The sequence below is a fragment of the Xiphophorus hellerii genome, chromosome 8 (genome assembly GCF_003331165.1).
Source record: "Xiphophorus hellerii strain 12219 chromosome 8, Xiphophorus_hellerii-4.1, whole genome shotgun sequence".
In the NCBI taxonomy this organism is placed as follows: domain Eukaryota; kingdom Metazoa; phylum Chordata; class Actinopteri; order Cyprinodontiformes; family Poeciliidae; genus Xiphophorus; species Xiphophorus hellerii.
Genome location: NC_045679.1, coordinates 11,332,895 through 11,356,458, shown reverse-complemented (window position 1 = coordinate 11,356,458; position 23,564 = coordinate 11,332,895). Strand labels below are relative to the sequence as shown.

The window sequence follows — 23,564 nt, the reverse complement described above, 5'->3', positions numbered from 1 at the left end:
TCAGATGGATTCAGGGAAATTGTCCACTTCTCACCTTTATACTGTAGCTCGAGCGGCGGTATTTAGTACCTCCACAGAGATCTGAGTAACCTTGATGCCTAAAATGTAAATTTAATTACACTGGACCTGTTTCTAGAGCTTGTATTTCAGTGTTAAGTGTGGAGATCTAGGCCATTAGGCTGCCATAATTGTCTTCTCACTCTCTTTAATTTCCTTTTTCTGACCTTCCGTGTTTTTTTTTTCTGTGTGTGTGTGTGACCTCCAGAAAGGGAACACTGCTCTCCATATCGCAGCTCTGGCAGGGCAGGAGAAAGTGGTGGCTGAGCTCGTCAACTACGGTGCCAATGTTAATGCTCAGTCACATGTAAGTCTCTCAAAGCTGTTACTCAGTTAAAGCTGGATGAGCAAGTGTGCAGATATTTGTCTGTGTTTCTTGTCTAACTGGGGCAAAACTGCTGAAAGTGAAATCTTGTTTGCATATTTATGCAGTGTCCTCTACATTTAGGTTTACGGGCTGTAATGAAAATGTGTCTCTAAGAGTCTCACTCAAATGATCCTGAGAAACAAACTGACACAGAAATCTACGTGCATTTGTTTGTGTTTCATGCATGATGTTTTGATGCCCAAACAGAAAGGCTTCAGTCCGCTCTACATGGCTGCACAGGAGAATCATTTAGAGGTGGTCAAGTTTCTGCTTGAGAACGGTGCAAATCAGAGTCTCCCAACTGAGGTTTGTGTGTATGAGATTCTCACGGTATGAAATGCTTGGACAAAAATAAAACTAGTTTTTATTAAAAATATGAAGCAGAATGGAATAAAATAACAATATCTTATATTTAAACATAAAAACATAAAAGCAACATTTATTCCTATCGATGTTAAAATAATGAAAATAATGGTTATGGTTACGTTATGTTAACTATAACGTTACAGACCAATTCAGTACAATTAGAATATTACTGAAAAGATATTTTATTGCAACTTTCCATTTCTCTATGTAGAAAAACTCCAGTACATCTGGTTTTTGTTTGGCATCTTAATAAAAATGAATGTATTGGAAGAGAATATTAAAAATTGTAAGTTTATGGTACGTTGAAATGGGCCAGTCCCATTTTTTTTATTGTGGTTGAAGTCAAAGATGAAAGCTGGAGTGTTTTGCAAAGATGAAAAAAAAACTCTTATTAGAAACTGATGCAATAATGGATCCAAATGTATTGGAATCAAACAAAAGTGGTAAATGTTTTCTTTTGTAATAAATTATCTAATTTTTCTGAGCTGTTGCATGTCAATTAAAAAAATATAATTGAAGATCATCAATTTGCCAAAGCAAACATGTAGCGACTGTGGAATAGAATTTCACATTTAAATTCAAAAATATTTTATTGATCCAAACAGGAAAATTAAATCATGGTAATATTTTACAGGAAAGAGAGTGCATAAAGTTAATCATAGCTACATCTCATTCAGTGACTTTTTTACATTCACTTGAAAAGAGAAATAAAATCATCACCAATACCTGGCCAAGAGTAAATTTGTCTTATAACACTGTTATGAACACATTACAAATTCACTTTGGCAAACAGGTCATCTGAAAGCTTAAATATCTTGCTGTAATGATAATAATGCAACAGGTCACAGAAGGAAAAATACAAATAGCAGTATTGTATTTTACTGGCATATGCTCATAAATAATTATTATATGTTATATTTGTCTGTATTATTTTAAAGCATCTTGTTTTCTCTCCTTACTTCTTCCCCTCCATCGTCTGTGCTGTCCCTCAGGATGGCTTCACGCCCCTCGCGGTGGCCCTCCAGCAGGGCCATGAAAACGTCGTGGCGCTGCTCATCAACTACGGCACGAAGGGGAAGGTCCGCCTTCCAGCACTTCACATAGCTGCACGAAACGACGACACTCGCACTGCCGCTGTCCTCCTGCAAAATGATCCCAACCCCGATGTACTTAGCAAGGTATGCACTCCTTCACATTAGGTTTGCTGTGTGAAGAAAATAGCAAATGAATTAAACAAGATGGAGAAAGAAAATCAGAGGAAAAGTACAGGAGTTTTTAAGTAAATCTTAGTGGTTATATTGCAAGTGGAGATTAGGATTTAAAATACAAATAAATGTGTGAAATGTTGTTCATCTCTCTCTCTTTAACCGTCATGTTCTCACTTCCTTTTCTCTGCAGACTGGTTTCACCCCGCTACATATCGCAGCTCACTATGAAAACATGAGTGTAGCGCAGCTGCTGCTAAACAGAGGAGCAAATGTAAACTTCACCCCCAAGGTCAGTTTTCCTGAGCCTTGATGCATTAAACATTAGATCAAGATGCTGCAGTGTCTTTGCATGTACAACAAAATAACAATGTCTCAGCAAACTTTCACATATAATAACCATCTCTTATGCTCTACCATAGATTCCAAAAAATATAGATTCCCTTGCTTCTTCCACTACCGACCAATAGATTTCATATAATTACACATTCTCATTATCCAGCAAGATGAAGGAAAATTGTTTTGCTTCTCCAGTTCATGCTGCATCCAATAATTACTAGCAAAGGGCCCATGATGATTATGGGTAGACTGTACAGGCTGTAGAGAAATGGATAAAAATCTTCCTCATCACTTCTGTTAGAGAAGAATTGCTCACCATCTACTTCCCTTCTCTTTCAATAAACATCATAGTAGAAATCTGCCAAAAAAGGGAAATAATTACTATTATTATTATATTTGTGATTATTGTTTTGTGATTATTCTGATTGTCACTAATGGTAAAAATGTCATATGTATGTAATACCATTAAACATATTCGAATTAGGTATCCAGAACTTGTAACATGTTAATAATACTGACACAAATCAGTCAGATTCACCATTTTTACCATTAGAAATATTATGAGTATATTGAAATTTTCAAAGAATCACTATATATTGTTATGCAGCCCTCTGGCAATGTAGTAATTTACTACAACTACTCAACCATGTAATAAAATGTGAGCGAGAGTTTCATGAACTTAACATAATTGATTTTTGAGAATCAACTGTAAGTGTCAAAGAAAGCCAAGCACGAAAAACACATGTTCAGGATCCAGATACACATTAAAGTTTTGGGCATCATGGATGTCATTGTCTGGTTGGTAGAACCTTGCAGTGGTGCATTATGTGACTGAGCCAGACCTCTGGGTGACCGAGTGGCATTAAGTGGTTCTAAAATCTTCTGAAGTGCTGCTATGACTGCTGGGAAGATTTCGCGGAAAGTGACTTAATATTGTCAGTTGACCTATAAAAGGTTTTAAATAAGGTGGAGGAGCTACCATGCCGGACGTCTGTTTCTCTTCCAAAAGCCCTGAAAACCTTATCTGTGATCATGACATTAGGGATTCCTTGAAAAATCAAGAGATTTTACGTAAAAATGTGTCCTTTGTAAGAAGCTGAAAAAAAGTAATTGTTGAGTATTTTAGCATTATGATGATCATAAACAGAGATATACACTGCCAGTCAGAAGTTTGGACACAACTGCTTATTCAATTCAATGGGAAGTTGTATTCAAACTTTTGTCTGGTATTGTGACAAAAAAAAAAAAACGAACTTAAATTTATTTCAAATACTTTTTCAACATTTTCTGTTTTTCTGGTTGTGACCAATAACATGCAGCAGCTTATATAATTCATGTGTTCTCCAGAATGGAATCACACCTCTTCATATAGCCTCCAGGAGGGGCAACATGATGATGGTCAGATTACTACTGGACAGAGGAGCTCAGATCGATGCCAAAACAAAGGTAGACATTTCAGCTCCAGTCTAACTATACTTTCATGGGAGCTTGTTGATGCACAAAACCATCCCATTGCTTGCTGATTATGTGTTCTGGTGAATTTTCATGCTAAATGATACTGTTATGTAACTATTTTTATGTTTACGTCTGACTTCATTTATCTTGTCACAGGACGAGCTGACTCCTCTTCATTGTGCAGCCCGAAACGGTCATGTTCGCGTTATTGAAATCCTCCTGGAACACGGTGCTCCCATCCAGGCTAAAACTAAGGTAACATTATTGCCACTTTCTCTTCTCTCTGTCAGCTGATGATCAACACAAATAATAACTTGAAGTAGTAAAGCGGTCACACAGCAAATGAATGAAACGTTGGTCAGAAATAGGCCTCTTTCACACAACATTTCTGTTCTAAACCAAAGAACAACTGCCTTTGAACTTTTACTGGCAGCGTACTATGACGTATCCCCATCCCATTATTTTCAAAGCAATGATGGTGAATGTGAAGTAGACCACAGAAAATGCTTCAAATTTAAGTGATGTATCCCACCTTCCTACTTCTGTTATTTTTTTATTGAAGTTATTTCTGAATCTTGTTGATGCTCTTAAATCCTGTGGCTGACAAACTGCACTTCATCACTGCATCACTTCTTCAGTGCACAAAGCCGGCATGCTCTCTTACAAATCAGCTGGTGTGGGGCTGTGACTACTAGGCTCGGTGAGTTAGGGGCATAATAGAGGAGGGTTGACCTCGGCCTTCCTCGCCCGATTGGTCTTTCACATTGAACACATTGAAATAGCAAAAAGGGGCCATTATCCCACCTTGAAGTGTTTTTTTGAAAGGGACTAATGACTCTATTCAGTCAATATTAGGACTTTTCTTCAGCTGATTTTCAGAATAAATTTTCCACTATTAAGAAAGCCACATTCAGACCAATGTTATGCCTCCATTTCTTCCAAATTTACCCTTTGTTGCTTATATTCCTTTATTTCTTCTGTAGAATGGTTTGTCCCCAATTCACATGGCAGCTCAGGGGGATCACATGGACTGTGTCAGGCAGCTACTGCAATACAATGCTGAGATTGACGATATCACACTGGACCATCTAACCCCGCTTCATGTAGCAGCCCACTGCGGTCACCATCGCATGGCCAAAGTCCTTCTGGACAAAGGAGCCAAAGCTAATGCTCGTGCTCTGGTGAGTTTCTGTTTTGTTTTGGTCGAAATTTTCTTACTTAGCCCAGCCATACTACATTGAGTAATCTGAAAGTGATCATTTCTTGAGAGTTTTTCTGCTGGAAATATTTTATGCATTATGTTGTTTATAAAACATAACTTACTTCAAAGGTTCAAAATGAGTCCTGAACTTTTTTTTCCTCTCGTGCCCTCAGAATGGCTTCACACCTCTTCATATTGCTTGCAAGAAGAACCACATGAGGTCAATGGACCTGCTGTTAAAGCACTCTGCTTCCTTGGAAGCTGTCACAGAGGTGAGATGATGGGTCCAAATATCATGTCAAAGTTTTCAAATAGAAAACAACACCTGGCAGTTCTGTTCCACAACTTTGAAATGAAACTTCATTCAAACATGTACCGTAATCATAATCCTACTCAAATAATGTTAAAAATACTACATTAAAAAAACCACATTAATTTAATGTTGTTTTCATTGTGAGAAAGGATGGCATTATATAGGATATCTTACAAACAGTTTTCTATTCCTTTTTATGTATGCATTTTCATTTAGGAGTGAGCACACACTGCTTGCTGCAACTGCATTGCATTAATCCTGCCTCAGACTTTCATTTTTGATTGGTTGGGAAATTCATTCAAGAACTAACACCATCTATTTTAATTTTTCAAAGTTTTACAAAAGGTCTCTTCTACTTGAATACACTAAAAAAACCAAGAATGCTACTGGTTGTATTGCTTCCTATTTAAATCACCGTGATTTTTTTTCTGTCTCTTTCTGTTCATGTGGATAGTCGGGTCTCACTCCTCTTCATGTAGCAGCATTCATGGGCCATCTAAACATAGTAAAGAACCTGCTCCAAAGAGGGGCTTCACCTAATGCTTCCAATGTGGTAAGAACCATTGATATGCTGAACCCAAACAAGTTATTTTCATCAATCAGTGATTCTTATTTTTATCACATTTTTAATACTATCCAGAAACTTTATGTAAAAGATAAAAGTATTGTATTTACTTTTAAATATCATGAATGAAATTTATAGATGGGTGTAACTTTGATGTGATTTTTTTGTTTGTTACAGGAGTATGATTGGACTACCATGATTATTTTAAAAAGAGAGAAATTATTTATTTGATTTAAAAGGGGGACCTAGTACAAAAATAAGTAGGTCTTGAGTTACATCCAGTTTCATCACCCAGTACAACACTGTCACAACCTGGCTCATTGACTATTACAAAAATCTGAAAGAATGGTTTCCAGGTAATCATTTTAGAGAAAATAGCACAAAAAAAGATGTATGAAGTCATTAAAATAGGTCATGTTAATATAAACGAGTGAACATGTTCAATGTAAAGTGAGTGAGTGATAAATTACAGAAACCGTAACGCGACCAAATGCAAAGTAAACAAATTTGGGCCTTGGGGACAGGCATGGCAAAGAGAGGGAAGAGAAAAGCCTCCCCCCTCTACATCCGGTCCTCCTTGATCAGAGGGACGGAGCTTATATGGAGCAAAGGTCTCATAAAGTCAGTTGCAGCCAATAGGTCCATTCCTTCAAATAACCAGGGCTGTCACAGGACTGAGTGAGGATTTAAGTCAGCTGCAAATTTCATCGCAAGGTTTACGAAATTATTTTTTAGTTGACATTGGATTTACTTTATTTCAACATAAGGTGACTCTAAAAATTTATTTGGGAAATGAGCTCCAGATAATATTATTTCATAGTAATGAAAGGATTACAATCACAAAATTTGCCTAAGTTTTATTTATATATATTTTTTAATATATGGAACCATTATCACTAAAAGAAATGTGCTTGTTTATTGAAGATAATGAGATAATCAAATAATTGGCACAACAAAATAAAGTCAAGGTTTTTGTCATGTCAAAATAATGAAATTACAAAATTGTTATCACGTTCAAAATTTCATTGTCTTGATATAATGAAAAGCTTCGGAAGAGTATTGCTGTCACGCAGGAAAAAAAAAATTCGAGAGCTATCACGTTATAATATGCTTCCGTAGAAAACTACTCAACTAAAGACTAGAAACATCAGAAATGGAAAATGGGTTCTGTGCATTATCCAATCAGTATCTGATTTTAGCCGTGGTTTTTCATTGATCAGCAGTATCAACTGTCTACTGCTTAATAGAGCAAAAATTTAATCAGTTGAGTATTTGAGCAGTTCGATTAAGTGTCTCTTTTTGTACTGCATGCATCAGAAAGTGGAGACCCCCCTCCATATGGCCTCCAGAGCAGGACACTGTGAAGTGGCTCAGTTCCTGCTACAGAATGCAGCACAAGTGGATGCAAAGGCAAAGGTATCATCATTTGTACTTGTATTATTAAGAAAAGCAAATTTTTTTCTCATTAGTGGCTCCTTTTAGCATTCACAAAGACTTACATTTAGTTCAGGTTCTGAATATCAAGTTTGCATTGGCGCTGTGATTAATATTATCATTTAATTTGCTGTGTAAAACAATTTCAGCACTATTGTTATCCCCCTGCAGGATGACCAGACACCCCTACACTGTGCGGCTCGGATGGGCCACAAGGAATTGGTCAAGCTGCTCCTAGAGCACAAGGCTAACCCTGACTCAGCGACGACTGCAGGTCACACGCCTTTACACATCGCTGCACGTGAAGGACACGTCCACACCATACGGATATTATTAGACGCAGGAGCTCAACAAGTAAAGATGACAAAGGTGGGGTAGATTATGAAATCATGGTGTCACATTCTGCAGTGTCAATGTGTAAATGTAGCTGTCAAACATTTGTCGTGTGTTTCGTTTTTCCTGTCTCTGGAGCAGAAAGGTTTCACTCCTCTCCATGTAGCTTCTAAATATGGAAAAGTGGATGTAGCGGAGCTTCTTCTGGAAAGAGGCGCCAATTCAAATGCAGCAGGGAAAGTGAGTCATTGCTTAACTCCTGTACCTCAATAGTCAAACCTTAGTGAGGAAATGTTGCTTTATCTGCTTTTTACCATAGTATGTGTCCCATACATACATACATGTTTCTGTGTCATATTTGTGTATGTACATCTCTAGGTTTATATATGTTTACATGTGTATATGTGTGTGGTTGACAGAACGGTCTGACACCCCTTCATGTGGCCGTGCATCACAACAACCTGGATGTTGTTAAACTCCTGGTCAGCAAGGGAGGATCTGCACACAGCACTGCCCGAGTAAGATGCTCACCGATGAGTGTGCACATGCTCACACAAGCCCTCAGCTTATGGAGAAACTCTTGAACCTGTCCTTGTACTTGCTAGAGCTCTTTTACAGAAGCATTCAAGTATTTACTGTGTGTTGCACTCGGACAGGCGTTCCAAAGACCAATGTCCATGCTGGTGTGTGTGCCTTTGTCTATTTCTCCAGAACGGTTACACTCCTCTGCACATAGCTGCCAAGCAGAACCAGGTGGAGGTGGCCAGTGTTCTGCTTCAGAATGGAGCGTCCCCAAATGCAGAGTCCCTCCAAGGCATCACGCCCTTGCACCTGGCTTCACAGGAGGGGCGGCCCGATATTGTGGCTCTGCTCATCTCCAAACAGGCAAATGTAAACCTAGGAAACAAGGTAGGGTAAAATGGAACAAAATGTTTATCTCTTGTATTTTAATATGCGTAAGGTCCTAAAGGAGGCAAGCTAAACTGAACTTGGCTGGTTCTTTTTTGCTGTTGCTTTTCAGAATGGACTGACTCCTTTGCATCTCGTAGCTCAGGAGGGTCATGTGGGCATCGCAGACACTTTGGTCAAACAGGGCGCATCCGTTTATGCTGCTTCACGGGTAATTCACACCACTGGACAAGGGCATGGGTTGACAAGATTCGTTGGATCTGATAAAATACAGAGACTGACATCAGAATCTGAGAGTGGGATCATTAGCTCATTAAGCAATATGCTGTTTCATAGTTCTTTGCCTAATTCTCATTTTTGACAGAGGTCAAAACTGAGAAAAGGGACTTGAGATGAAGGAAAGTCTATCAGTCAGATTCATTGTTTTCATAAGTAGAGGTGCTAACCAAGACGATGTTAACCGTAGCAATGTTACGGAGGAGAAAAGAAATGGAAATTAAAACAGTTGTTTTTTTTAAAAGATTCTTCTTAAATGTAATATGTTAAATAAGATTTAAGCCTGAAACTACTTGATTTAATTTGATAACCTAAAGAAAGGCAGCATCACCAGCAGACTAAATAATAGGCATCCAATAAAATTAGGATTTTTCAGGCATGAGAGACTTAAACTGCGTCTCCAGCACAAAGGCTTGGCTTGGGCTTGAAAAATGTGAACTGTAATTTCTGTAATACAGAATGAGCCATTTGAACATAATGGATCGTCATCAGATGGCATTCTTTTTTCCATAGCCAGTGACATGAACAATCATATTAACTATAGCAATGTTTTTAAAGGAGTAGGTAAATGGTACAGCTAAGACATAATCTGCACTTTTTTGGTGAAATTCAAAAGCTGTGAATAATCTTTACTGTCATTTTGTTATTTTTACACTGAGTCAAACATTTAGGCAAACATGTAGGCTTTTGGAAATAGTAGGCAAAATGACAATAGCTAACAGGACTACAAACATATTTAAATAGGAAAGTATTCATGCCAATGTGATCATTAGTTATTATGTTTTATAATTGAACTTAATAAATAAAGAGCAGTTCAATTATAAAACACACCTTCTTATTTGTCAAGAAGGTGTGTCCTGTTTAGATAATGCATTTTTTGTTGCCATGTCTGAATCATTTTAGATTTATTAATCATGTTGAATCAGGCAATTAGAAACTATTCATAAAGTCTTTATTATCTTCCCTCAGATGGGCTATACCCCACTCCATGTGGCCTGTCACTATGGAAACATAAAGATGGTGAAGTTTCTTCTGCAGCAGCAGGCTCATGTGAATGCCAAAACAAGGGTAAAACTCTTCTGCCAATTTAAGAGCTAAGAACTTTGCTTTATGTCTTCATACTTTTGAATGAATGTACATTTGTTGTTTGTATTCCTGCAGATGGGCTACACCCCTCTGCACCAAGCAGCTCAACAGGGCCACACTGACATTGTGACTTTACTACTAAAACATGGAGCCATGCCTAATGAGATCACATCAGTGAGATATTCAAATATTTTTTTATTTACCTGCACCTAACAGTTTTGAATTCCAAACTCTGCATAGAAATTAAATATGCTGATATTTTATTTGGAAAAGGAGAAAATTCCTGAAGTATATTTCTATATTGCAGAATGGGACATCTCCTCTTGGCATCGCTAAGCGATTGGGTTATATTTCTGTCATCGATGTGCTAAAGCTGGTTACAGAGGAGTCTGTTTCCGCTGTGAGTAACGCATCACCCTCTGTGTGCAATGATTTAAAAATCAAGCTTCAAAATTAGGTTCATGGCAAAAATGTAACTTTTTAAATCAAATTCTTGGAAAAATAACTGAATGCAATGTTTCCTTTCTCTACTCCCACCATTCATCTTACTTTTAATCTCTGTTTGGTTTTTCACAGATGACCACAGAGAAACATCGGATGAGCTTTCCTGAGACAGTAGATGAAATTTTGGATGTTTCTGAAGATGAAGGTAGGTTTTCTGTTAGAATTATGTTACATCATGCAGTTTTTAGCATCTTTCACAGTTATTGGCATCACAGTAAATGGATGTTATAGCTAGTCATCAGTTAAACATGTTTTCTTTTCAGGTTTTAAATTTATGGCACACTTACATTGCATAGAAATAGAAAATCATTGACATTGTAATTGTAGTTCCTAATCACCACAGCTTTACAAAAATAGAAATTATTTTTTTAAGTTTGAATCTTGCACTTTATCAAATTTTTGTTTTGTTTGTTTTTTTAAGATAATTTTATGATGTTTCAACTATGTGTACTTTTTAATTATTGTTTTGAATGCTGTACTGTATGGCCTCTGGGCCATATCTCACTCAAAAAGTAGATTTTATCTCAAGTTTTTGTAGAAATGCACATTTTTATATTAGAATCGTTCAGTGTTATTGATGATTGTGGCTTCAGTGATTTTATAGTTAAAAAAGAATTTTCTAACGTAAGCTTTGTTTCTCCCTTAAATAATTACGTTTTTCCAAAGTGTGATTAATTTGTTTTTCACTCATCTTTGCCAAGTATGCCAATAATTGTGGAGGGTGCTGTTGTTTTTATTGTGTTTATTTCCAACTTTTCCTTATTTAGCTAGAGGAAAACTTCATGGGAAATATAAAAAATGCCACCATAGATATTTGTTTATATGCATACAGTTTATAACCTTTCCTTCTATTTGTTTTGTAGGAGTTTGCCAGCTAACTTTAGGTATGATTGTATCCGTTTCTCTGCCTTGTCCAGTCCGGTGGCTAGTGAATGTGTGCCGTCATCGCAGTTACTTTCATTATCTCTGTGTGTCACTAATTGTCTTTCTAATTATTCTTTGTATTTCAACTCCAGCACTGTTTTCTTGTCTTTATCCTCATCCTCTCTATTGTATCTCTGTTCTTTTTTTCTATTCCAGCTTCTTCAGAAATTTATTGAAAAAATATTATTCCTGCTTTTCATCAGCATGTGTAAATGTCTCATTTTGCTTTCACCGGCGCCCGATGCAATTTTTAATGGGTTTATTATGGACAGTATTCCAATTCGTCAAAAGCGGCTCTCTTCCAATATAATGTTGCTCTTCTTTTTGCAACTTAATTGACCCACTAGCTAATTAAACACATGCTGTGCAGCAGCTGCGACTTTCCTGAAAACAACACACAACCCCATTTGCTGTTTGATATGAGCACAGGCAGTTGCACATCAGCCTTGTTTTTCAAACCTCTTAGTCTTGTTTAATGTTTTTGGCGTTTGCGGAACAGCCTGTCCTGATGGATGTCTGTAAACATCTCTGTCTGTTTAAGTGCCTAATTTAGAAGTCATACATATTATTTCCAATATTATTTCTGTTTAATAACTGAGTTGTTTTCTCCTACACAGAACCACGTTATTTCATCCTTAATCAGCATGCTCACAAACAACCAGCTGTCACCAGGTTGCCTTGCAGTCTCCCTTCCATGCAGTGTACTAAGCTCTCCTAATGATCACTGTCTTACCACTCTTCTTTTTTTCCACTTCTGTTGTTTCCATTTGTTCTCAGTGTTGTTGGTTTGACTCCATTGTTACTACAATGTTTACAGTTGCCTTGTGGCCGTTGTTCTCTGTGGTTTCTCTAAGGCAAAGGGATGGGAAAGACGTGTATTACCAACTATCTTAACCTTTTGGATAAAATCAGCTGAAATTATTGACATTTAAGTGTTATAGATATGTTTTTAAAATACACAAACAATTAATTATATTGGCATGCATCTATATATATATATTTTTTTCCTTGCTATAGAAAATTTGTAGAATTTGGGAGATGAGATCGGCCACCATTTTGCATGGGCTACCTTGTTCTTTCTCCTAATCCTGTTCTCTTTACAACCAGTTTCTTTTACCTTTTGAGATTTTTTTTGTCTTTACTTCTCAGGCATCCTCTTCCTTTTTATTGTATCAACAGGAGATGAATTGCTCGGGCTGGATGGAGCACGCTATTTGAAACTTGATGACTTCAAAGACCAGGATGATGATTTTCTCTCCCCAAAGAAAACCCTCAGAGATTTTGAGGGTGGGACGGGGACCACGTAAGTCAGGTTTCTGAGGTTTAAACCACACATCCTGATTAAATTAGATATTTTTTGCTTCAAAGCTAAGGTTATGCAGATGGTTACTGTTTAAGGGTGTCGCTGTTCAGTGGATAGATTGTTAGTTTCTCTACATGTTGAATCAGATTTCTGGACTTGTTTTTATCAAACAGTATGTGCTATCGTTAACCAAAACTTCATCAAAAGTTTAGTTCAACCAAGTTTACGACCTTGTAAGGATTACAAACTGGTCTTTTATTTATGACTAGTTAGAAATCAGATTCTGTTAGCTCTACCATTATTGTCTGTCTATATATAAAACATTAGCATTGCTTGTACATTTGAATGCCACTGTATATTTTGTCATAATACATAACATCATGCATTCCTGTTGAGAGCAAGCATGCATATGGTTGTTCTTGACAATTAGATACAGAAAACATAATTACCTAACTAATATTTTATTGCATAGCAATATTAAGTGGCTGTGTTCTGCCTTTGATTTTCCTGATTTCCTCCCTCGCAGGCCATACTCCCCTGCTATTCCCAGGATTCCTTGTGTGTCCCCGGAGACAGTGCAGCTCGACCAGGTAGCCTTCAGCTTCATTCACATTTAACAAGCTTATGTTCCTCAATAAAATATTATTTTAAAAAGGTTTTTCTGGCTGTTTCTGTCCTTTCTTTACATTTCTTACATTATGGAGCATTTTTAATCATTTTATTTTCTTCCTTGTTCCTTTTCTGGATCTTAATATTTACCATTCGTGGTTGCGTATGTTTTTTTTATTTATTATTATTGTTCTCAGCACACGCCCATCCCTTTACCAAAAGAGTATGATGAGGATTCTCTTATCCCGAGTAGTCCAGCTACAGAGACCTCGGACAATGTCAGCCCTGTGGCCAGCCCCATTCACACAGGGTGTGTTAATCAGTTAATAATCCTTAATTGCTTATTTTAAAAGCTCTTATCAGTACTATTGCATTAAAACCACCTGTCACCCAACAATGCCCAGGTTTCTGGTGAGTTTCATGGTGGATGCACGTGGAGGTTCTATGCGAGGAAGCAGGCACCACGGCTTGCGGGTGATCATCCCTCCCCGCACCTGCGCCGCACCGACACGCATCACCTGCCGTCTTGTGAAACCCCAGAAACTGACGACGCCTCCTCCACTGGTAGAGGGAGAGGGCTTGGCTAGTCGCATCATCTCCCTGGGACCCTCCAGTATGCAGTTTCTGGGGTGAGTCGAACTTGTATTAGGTCAGTTTGTGCTCAGGAGTCTTAAAGTTTGCAATTTTAAGTATTTCTCAAATATGAGGAGGTGAATTGAGGAAAATAGTATTTTCATAATTACAAATTTTTTCACAATAAATGTTCATCCATTCATCCATTGCTTTTCACTCTCCGGCTTTTGCAGGCTTCAAATTTAAAGGCAGACCATAGTAAAGAAATATCTATCGCAAAGTCGGAACGATGTTGTGGATAAAAAAAAACAATCTGGAAATTATAATCTAGAAAGTTTGGATATTTGACCTGAAAAATGTACAGGAACAAGTGTCAAATGAAGGTTTACATGCAAATATGCATGCCCACAACAGAACATCCCTGCCCAACCAATTTTTTTTTTTTTTTTATCAATTAATAAACATAATGAAACTTTTTTATATACATTTCTAACATCTGCATCAATTAAAACTTGTTTTTAGTCTACAAAAGCAGTTTTAAGTTTTTATTTTTATTGTTTGAAACTTTTTTAATGTCTTATTTTAAGTATTGTTTGTGTTTAAATGCACTAAGTCACACATAACACTATGTGTGACTTAGTGCAGTCTCTTGCATGTGACTTCACATACAAGTGAAGTCAAAACATTAATTTTGTCTTCTAAATTAATGAAGACAAATTCATTGTCAACAACTATATCTAATATAGTTGTTGGGGTATAGTAGATAACGAGTAACCATTTTGTCCTTGACATTAGAAGCAGGGAGAAGGAGCAAGCATAAGGACTTCAGCCAGTTTGACCAGACACATTTCTGTGGCTCTACGGCTGATTCAGAGAATCTCCGTATTGAGTTGTTGTTCTTGGTTTGCAGAACTCAGTATCTTTCAAAAATGTTCCTGTGAATGAGCAATGATGCTCAGACAGGACTCATTAAGACAAGTGGAGAGTGAAGAGTGGCCCATGTGGTTTGATCCATTATCGGCTAGGTGAGCTATTCTGGCTCAATTAAGGAATGATCACAAGAACAACAAACATCCTTATTTCAGTTTTCTCTTCAAATTTTCTCTCTCTGACCTCTACCAAAGAGTTCTATTTAGAGTTCTGCTAAGAACCCCCCGTGATCTCAGAATGCAATACAGAATGATATCCATATCTATTCTCTATGAGAAGTTAATGCTCTAAACAAGTCAATGCTGGCTGCAATAAAAACGTTCTAGAACAGACAGTGCTCTGCAGTTTGTAGCATTACGGCATTCTGGTCATAATGTTGTGGCTATTGGTCTATTACTCAGACTTGGACAGTGTTGTTGGTCCGTTCATTTTGGTTTGTTGTAATTCCTACTATCTCCTTGTGATGTCCTCAATTGTCCTTGTTTTCAGCTCTCACCACCCACATTCTTCACCTCTTTCCTCTCACCTATCATCCCTGCAGATCCTCCTCTGCTCATGCTTGTCACGGGTCTGGTTGTGCTTTGTTTGCCTCTGAATTCTCTTTGCCTTTGCTTTACTGAGGTCTTTGTTCATTACAGAAGTATATTGTATTATTCTATTGAAAAACAAGAATTTCTTACACCAGTATAAATATATAATTGCCTCTAACTCACTGAAGACTCTTGATTCAAACTGAAAAGTTTATAAAGACGTTGAAGACTTTTAAAAGCACTATTTATCTTTACAGGCCTGTCATAGTGGAAATCCCCCACTTTGCCTCATTGGCCCGTGGGGACCGGGAGCTTGTGGTCCTTCGAAGTGAAAACGGCTCCGTTTGGAAAGAGCATCGCAATCGCTATGGAGATGAAGTGCTAGAAACCATTTTGAATGGCATGGATGAAGGTCAGTTTCATTTGAACAGGTACTGTTTCCCACAGCAGCTTGCATGTTCTCAGAAAAGTCACTTGTCATCTTGAGATGCAACCCTCAAAGGAAACTTTCTCAAGGCCACTGTCTCAGAAAACTTTGAAAGTCAGCTGCTCCTGATTTACATTAAACTGATAAAAATCCATCGTTTTGCCTCCCTCTAACCTTTGTTCACTTTGCTGTAGACTTGGAGAGTCAAGAGGAGCTGGAGAAGAAGAGGATACGTCGAATCATCTCCACTGACTTCCCCCTCTACTTTGCTGTAGTCTCTCGCATTCAGCAGGAAAGTGATCTTATCGGCCCTGAAGGTGGCCGGCTCACCAGCAAGCTGGTGCCCCATGTGGAAGCAATCTTCCCTGAGACGGCTGTTACCAAGAGAGTGAGGCTGGGATTGCAGGTAAAAAGATTGGAAGACATTTCTGCAGAAATGCATAGAAAAATAACTCCTTGGATATTTGATGTTTCACACTGCCTTGGAGAGAGAGAAACTTTGTGGTCTGTAGTGGCACATTTACCTGCTGGCTTAATGTTGGCTTTCATTGATTTATGTTTTTGAGCTGCTCTTTTGAGCAAATAAGGGAATTATACTACACTTTTAGTTTTTAGGACTCATGTTGACACTCTGCTGCCCTCTTAAGAATATCTAAGCATCATAAGTCATTTCTTTTCTCAGCTGTAAATCGGCATCTCAACCTTTCGGTTTCAAGCACAAGATTAAGAAATTTGCCAAACTCTTAGCTAATATCCCTTTTGACAAATCTAACACAACACATGCACTAGAGTCTAAAAATAAACAAATAACTTGTCACTCTATACAATAGTTATTCCTGGTTGCAGTGAACATGAAATAAGTGTGTGAACAAGTGTACATTTCAAATAGCTTGTTTAAACTGCACTCCTGAATATAAAACTGTCATGAAACGTGGTGAGGGTTGGTGAGGCAGACGCTGTAGACCCAGATGAGATGAAGAAAGGAGATTTTAATTATAAATAAACCCAGCAACAGGTAGCAGGCACAAGGAAACACTGACCACGACTAGACTAGACTAAACATTGACAACGACGAAAAATTGACGAGGACCCGACGAGGAACAAGGAACACAGGTGGAGTTAAATACACGGGAGGGTAATCACAGAACGAGACACACCTGGGAACAATCAAGGGGAGGACAGGACAACGAAGAGACTCAAGGACACAAAAAACTCTAACTAAACACGGAAAAACACAGATCCTGACAGTACCCCCCCCTCAAGGGCGGCTACCAGACGCCCACAAAACAAAAACACAACAAGGGTGGGTGGAGGGGCGCTGGACGGCGGGCCAGAGTCCAAAATAACACAAAACAACCCACCGTTGTGGGCGGAAACACAGGGAGGGCCAAGAGTCCAAAAACAAACAAAAAACAACCCACAGGGTGGGCGGAAGCAAAGGAGGCGGGAACCACGGAGGTGGTCCGGCGGTCGACCGCGGCGCTGGAGGCGGGAACCACAGAGGCGGTCCGGCGGCCGTCCGCGGCGCTGGAGGCGGGAACCACAGAGGCGGGAACCACGGAGGCGGTCCGGCGGCCGTCCGTGGCGCTGGAGGCGGAAACCACCGAGGCGGTCCGGCGGCCGTCCGCGGCGCTGGAGGCGGAAACCACCGAGGCGGTCCGGCGGCCGTCCGCGGCGCTGGAGGCGGGAACCACAGAGGCGGTCCGGCGGCCGTCTGCGGCGCTGGAGGCGGGAACCACGGAGGCGGTCCGGCGGCCGTCCGCCGCGCTGGAGGCGGGAACCACGGAGGCGGTCCGGCGGCCGTCCGCCGCGCTGGAGGCGGGAACCCCGGAGGCGGGACCCCAGGAGGCGGTCCAGCGGCCGTCCGCGGCCCTGGAGGTGGCGATGATGAGCCCCGGGGGACGCCCACAGACGGCGACGACGAGCCCCCCGATGCAGGGTCTCTGGTGGAACGCTGGGAGTCTCGGTCGGAACGCTGGGGGTCTCGGTCGGAGCACAGGGGGTCTCGGTCGGAGCACAGGGGGTCTCGGTCTCGGGTGGAACACTGGGGGTCTCAGTCGGAACGCAGAGGGTCAGGGTCTCGGGTGGAACGCAGAGGGTCAGAGTCGGAACGCAGGGGGTCAGGGTCTCGGGTGGAACGCAGGGGGTCTCGGTCTCGGGTGGAACGCTGGAGGTCAGGGTCTCAGGAGGAACGCTGGAGGTCAGGGTCTCAGGAGGAACGCTGGAGGTCAGGGTCTCAGGAGGAACGCAGAGGGTCTCGGGAGTCGGGGTCTCGGAGGGAACGTAGAGGGTCTCGGGAGTCGGGGTCTCGGAAGGAACGTAGAGGGTCTGGGTCTCGGTAGGAACACAGGGAGTCTCTGGAGGAACACAGGGAGTCTGAGTCGGAGCGCTGGGGGTCTGGGTCTCGGAAGGAACACTGGGAGTCTCAGTCTCTGGTGCGCCGGCTGCTACGGCCTCGGGTGCGCCGGCTGGAACGCCGGCTGATTCGGCCTCGGGTGCGCCGGCTGGAACGCCGGCTGATTCGGCCTCGGGTGCGCCGGCTGGAACGCCGGCTGATTCGGCCTCGGGTGCGCCGGCTGGAACGCCGGCTGATTCGGCCTCGGGTGCGCCGGCTGGAACGCCGGCTGATTCGGCCTCGGGTGCGCCGGCTGGAACGCCGGCTGATTCGGCCTCGGGTGCGCCGGCTGGAACGCCGGCTGGAACGGCCTCCGGTGCGCCGGCTGGAACGCCGGCTGGAACGGCCTCCGGTGCGCCGGCTGGAACGCCGGCTGGAACGGCCTCCGGTGCGCCGGCTGGAACGCCGGCTGGAACGGCCTCCGGTGCGCCGGCTGGAGCGCCGGCTGGAACGGCCTCCGGTGCGCCGGCTGGAGCGCCGGCTGAAACGGCCTCGGGTGCGCCGGCTGGAACGCCGGCTGAAACGGCCTCGGGTGCGCCGGCTGGAACGCCGGCTGAAACGGCCTCGGGTGGAGCTGGAGCAGGATCTGGGCTGGCGGAGAAACTGTGCGGCTTGGGAGGCAGAGGTTCGCCAGCCATGACGGCTAGAGCCGCCATACGCTCCCACTCTGCCTCCCTCTGTAACTCCACCAACCCCGGGTGCTGAAAGCGAGGAACCCAGTAATCTAGCAGCAGTCCCAAGCGGATGGCGAAACCGAGGCGTCGGATGGCAGCGTACGGCTTGGCCATCGCCTCCTTATATTCCCCGATGGTTTCAGTTAGCTCCTTTAACTCATCTGGGTCCATGATGACAAATAAAACCAGCGTGCCTCACCGTACCTTCTGGTCGGGTCCTTCTGTCATGAAACGTGGTGAGGGTTGGTGAGGCAGACGCTGTAGACCCAGATGAGATGAAGAAAGGAGATTTTAATTATAAATAAACCCAGCAACAGGTAGCAGGCACAAGGAAACACTGACCACGACTAGACTAGACTAAACATTGACAACGACGAAAAATTGACGAGGACCCGACGAGGAACAAGGAACACAGGTGGAGTTAAATACACGGGAGGGTAATCACAGAACGAGACACACCTGGGAACAATCAAGGGGAGGACAGGACAACGAAGAGACTCAAGGACACAAAAAACTCTAACTAAACACGGAAAAACACAGATCCTGACAAAAACCATATGATGGACTATAAAACCAGTTTAAGGCACCAGACATGCAATCTTTTTTGTTGTACATAACATGGGCTTTCATTGTATTTTTTTTCTGTTTGTTTTGGTTACATTCCTTATTAACATTTTTTTGTCTTGATAACAGTCAATGTAAAATAAATTGCATGAGTCTGCATTTTGCTTTGCCTTACATTGGTTTGTTTTATGTTTTGCCTTTATCCAGCCGTCCGTCTCTCCTCAGTTGCCTGATTTAAGTTGTGAGCCACACTGACTGAGCTGATGCACTGGTCTGAGTTGGGTCAGATGTGAAATATGACTTTGTTGCATGTGTGAGTATGGCTGTGAGCTTGTTGTTTCAGTTTATTGCACATTTTTTCTTAAGTTCACTTTTAGCACTAATTCCACACTTATCCTTTGAAACTTGATACGCTGGTTTTCTTTATTTTCCAATTTTTTTTCTCTCTCCTGCAGTCATGTTTTTTTCTGGGTTTTCTTAAGAATGTTTTGTCCCCCTGAATAAATTTCAGGCACAACCAATCCCTGATGAACTGCTAACTAGGCAGCTGGGAAACCAGGCAACCTTCAGCCCGGTGGTTACAATCGAACCCCGGCGGCGCAAGTTCCACCGTCCAATTGGTCTGCGCATTCCTTTACCTCCATCCTGGAGGGAAAGTCCACGTGATGCAGGAGAGGGAGACACCACCAGCTTGCGCCTTCTCTGCAGTGTTATAGGTACTGTTTAAAAAAAAAACGTCCAACTTCGAATTGCTAAGGACTGTAGGAAGCTGTGTCTTTGCAGATTAAACTCACTGTTTGTTTTTGTTACTTAGGTGGAACAGCTCCAGCTCAGTGGGAGGACATTACTGGAACCACCAAGCTGATGTACGCGAGTAGCTGTGCCAGTTTCACCACCAACGTGTCTGCAAGGTAAGCAACTCAGCATGAACTTTGTGAAAAGAAAGAAATCTATTACCACCCTTCTTTTTCTCCATTTCTATGTGCAAACATTTAGTGTCTACTGGCTTGAATCATTTGTTCTTCTTTCCCATCCAGATTCTGGCTGGCAGACTGTCCTCGTACAGCAGAGGCAGTGACCTTTGCCAACTTGTTGTACAAGGAGCTCATGGCAGTCCCATACATGGCCAAATTTGTCATTTTTGCAAAGATGAATGAAGTTCGGGAAGGTCGATTGCGTTGCTACTGCATGACAGATGACAAGATGGACAAGACTCTGGAACTGCACGAAAACTTCTCAGAGGTGGCCCGAAGTCGAGATATCGAGGTAAGTGCAAAGGAGAACAGTAATCACGCTGACAGAAAGAAAAAGTGGCAAAGAACTGACTTTTTTTATGTTCTCCCTTATTTTACTTATCAGTCTCAGAGATGTACATTTTAGAAATGTATGTAAAAGTGGATGGTCATAGCCTGCTTGTTTTCTAACATTGGCATGGTTTTCACAGCTTATGGAGGGCATGCCGCTGCACCTGGAGTGTTCTGGGAATTTAGTGCCCATCCGGAAGGCCACTCAGCAGCCTCGCAGCTTCAGCTTCCAGGCCTTCAGAGACAACAGACTGCCTGTTTCTGTCAAGGTCTGTCTTTATGTGGCTGCTCACTTGCCTAACTTTCTATCACTTACCATTCATTCCATTTGGGCTTTGTTTTTATTTTAGTTAGTTTTGGGGTTTAACACACCAAGGATCCTTTCTACAGATGATCAATATTCTTTCCAGATTACTTATTGATTAACAGACACTTAATTATGAACCTGACAGTAACTCTTTTTAATGGCGTCAATATCATGTACAAATGTATAGCAGGGAGTGCCATTGAAACAAAAAGACGATTGCCCACCTGAAAAATTGATGATGCAAACAATAAAAGTTGAATTTATGCCAACTGTATAATAGGATTTGCTCTGTAATATTATATGGAGAACATGTGACATTTAATTAACATTTTTGCCTTTATTGTGAATTTAGCATTATCAATTTAAAAATAAAGCCTGTCGTTTATCATAGAATTATACAATTACTTGGGCATACTGTTGGAAAAGTTTGGTGAAAAAAACGAATAAATTTGAATGATCAGGACTGAGGCAGAATAGCAGTTTTGTCAGATATCAGATTTCTCCTAACATGTTCTAGCTTTCAAAGCCAGAATGTGTTGAAACTCAAGTTCATTTAAATATTATATTTTTCTATGTAACACTGAAATCTTTGAACCGTTGATATTAGACATTTGACATTGGACATTCACATTGCAGATCGCTGTGAAATGATGTTTAATGTCTGGGGAAAACTTGGGAAACCGCAGAGGATATACTGTAGTTCTCTACTGCATCAGAAATTCTCACAGAACCACCATTAAAGTTTTAACACCCATTATTTGTGTGACTTCATCTTGACAAGCTGTTAAATTGTTGACACTTTTTTATGAAGCAGTATACTTAGTTTTTAAATGAACATCCTCCAGACACAATAGTGGAGCAAAAACTGTGTCACTACAAAGAAAAAGAATAAAACCAACTAAAAGAGAAACTTTTCTAAAATTGAACAAAAATGCTTTTTTATTTTTATTTATAATAATGGTTGGGAATGTTTTGCTTTCCCAGGACCTTTAGCAAAACAAATATAAAAAAAAAAAATAGACAAACCATTATCCCTGCAATGACACGTTCATGAAAAGTTCTCTGTTTAACTCTGAATTTTTAAAAGACTGCTATGATTTTTAGTAGTCTGCATAAATACTAAGCATGGCTCTGTACAATGTAGTTTCCTTTTTATTAGCTTCCTAATCCTTCTACTCCCCCTGACTTACTTTTTTACACCTTATTTTTCACCACTCTGTTTCTCTATGCTGGTGAGGTTTAAAGTTACCTGCGGTTTGATTTTAACTATTAATGTAATATTTCAGCCCTTCGCTGTAAATCCAGGACATGCAAAAAAAAAGAAAGAAGTTTTTAACACTTTTTTTTAGGTGATCTCAAATCAACAATGTCAAATCTGTATGTGCAGAGAAAAGAGCAATAAATGCATGAATGATGTGTAAACTGATTCAGAAGAGTCAGCCAACAAATTGATGGAGCTTCCAGATTAAAATTAGATCACACTTGGGAGCAAAGTCTTTGAAAACTACATGGAATTCTGTGTATAAACCTTGTCTTGTCCGTCCTGTGACCATATTGATGTAATTTCATTGTTTTGTACGGTGTTCTTTTTCCCTAAGTACAGTCAGTTCTTTTTTTTTTTCATCCACATCTGTCGGTGTGACTTATGGTACTATGTAGTATCACCTACCTAAATTCTTGTAGCCATGCAACAAACAACTTACCTATCTGTCCCCTGACTCTCTTGGGTAATTGTTTGCATGCCCTGTGTCTCCCTCACTTTCTTTGCCTGCCTTCCAATCTTTGCGGCCTTGCCTGTCTGTACGTGTCTGTCTCACTGTCTCTCTTTCTTTCTCTCATGGTCACTCTGTAACTGTCTGATCTGACAGACGCCCAGGTAAAATGTGCAGGTAAATCTCTCTCTCTTGCCTGCCTGTGGACTGCTTCCATCCCTGTTTCCCCCTGCTTCTTGTCCAATGTTACTGCGCACCAACCTTCGAGGCTCTATGGAGAGATCTAACTCCTCTTTCTGATCTGTTTGTCCTTTCCTCTTACTCCTCCCTTCTTTTTCTCTGCTTCACTCTAATATTTTCTGATGTGCATCGTCTTGTGCACTCTTTCTTTCACATTCTCTTCTGTTCTGTTCTCCACCTACTTCTATCTATTTTTCTGCTTTTTTTCCTTCTTTGTTCTGTCATCTATATGTGCCAGGTCAGGGATAGTAACAAGGAAGCCACTGGGTTTCTGTCTTTTCTGAGGAAATGCACAAAGTACGAGGACTCGCAACACGTCTTGTGTAACCTTAATATAACTATGCCACCTTGTGTCAAGGTAAGAACTTGCCATGATACATGAGCACGCATTTAAACATGAAAGCTTATAAAATGAACATAAATGAAGGTTGTGAAGTCAAATTCTTACTGGGTTAAGAATTAGTACATATCTCAAGTAGCACAAGATTAATAATGAATAGTCATTTTTTTAGTTATCTTGAGAATTTAATAACTCAAAAATGTGACCAGTTAGAATATTCTGATAAATTTGCAGGAATTCACTTTACTGTTGGACTAAAATAGTACTTTGAAAGTACGGGGACTTGCATTTTTGAAGATTTTTACTTATAATTTGCTTTCCA

The 23,564-nt window shown here is 40.7% G+C and overlaps 1 protein-coding gene across 8 annotated transcripts in view; it reads left to right on the top strand.

Annotated features, from left to right (window-relative positions):
* ank1b (ankyrin 1, erythrocytic b) overlaps positions 1-23,564 on the top strand; it is an 82,242-nt gene that overhangs the window by 34,784 nt on the left and 23,894 nt on the right. For 7 of the 8 annotated variants that reach the window (XM_032569591.1, XM_032569589.1, XM_032569590.1 and 4 more), the window contains exons 4-34: positions 266-364; positions 632-730; positions 1,783-1,968; positions 2,189-2,287; positions 3,682-3,780; positions 3,946-4,044; positions 4,773-4,970; positions 5,164-5,262; positions 5,758-5,856; positions 7,186-7,284; positions 7,474-7,671; positions 7,777-7,875; positions 8,055-8,153; positions 8,347-8,544; positions 8,657-8,755; positions 9,790-9,888; positions 9,982-10,080; positions 10,214-10,306; positions 10,483-10,555; positions 11,274-11,294; positions 12,514-12,637; positions 13,164-13,227; positions 13,444-13,556; positions 13,651-13,875; positions 15,537-15,691; positions 15,901-16,112; positions 19,851-20,055; positions 20,154-20,250; positions 20,377-20,605; positions 20,784-20,912; positions 23,141-23,260. In XM_032569591.1, the coding sequence (XP_032425482.1) occupies positions 266-364; positions 632-730; positions 1,783-1,968; positions 2,189-2,287; positions 3,682-3,780; positions 3,946-4,044; positions 4,773-4,970; positions 5,164-5,262; positions 5,758-5,856; positions 7,186-7,284; positions 7,474-7,671; positions 7,777-7,875; positions 8,055-8,153; positions 8,347-8,544; positions 8,657-8,755; positions 9,790-9,888; positions 9,982-10,080; positions 10,214-10,306; positions 10,483-10,555; positions 11,274-11,294; positions 12,514-12,637; positions 13,164-13,227; positions 13,444-13,556; positions 13,651-13,875; positions 15,537-15,691; positions 15,901-16,112; positions 19,851-20,055; positions 20,154-20,250; positions 20,377-20,605; positions 20,784-20,912; positions 23,141-23,260 (3,927 nt within the window). The remainder of the gene's footprint in view (positions 1-265; positions 365-631; positions 731-1,782; positions 1,969-2,188; positions 2,288-3,681; positions 3,781-3,945; positions 4,045-4,772; positions 4,971-5,163; positions 5,263-5,757; positions 5,857-7,185; positions 7,285-7,473; positions 7,672-7,776; positions 7,876-8,054; positions 8,154-8,346; positions 8,545-8,656; positions 8,756-9,789; positions 9,889-9,981; positions 10,081-10,213; positions 10,307-10,482; positions 10,556-11,273; positions 11,295-12,513; positions 12,638-13,163; positions 13,228-13,443; positions 13,557-13,650; positions 13,876-15,536; positions 15,692-15,900; positions 16,113-19,850; positions 20,056-20,153; positions 20,251-20,376; positions 20,606-20,783; positions 20,913-23,140; positions 23,261-23,564) is intronic. The other variant, XM_032569586.1, reaches the window with a different exon arrangement.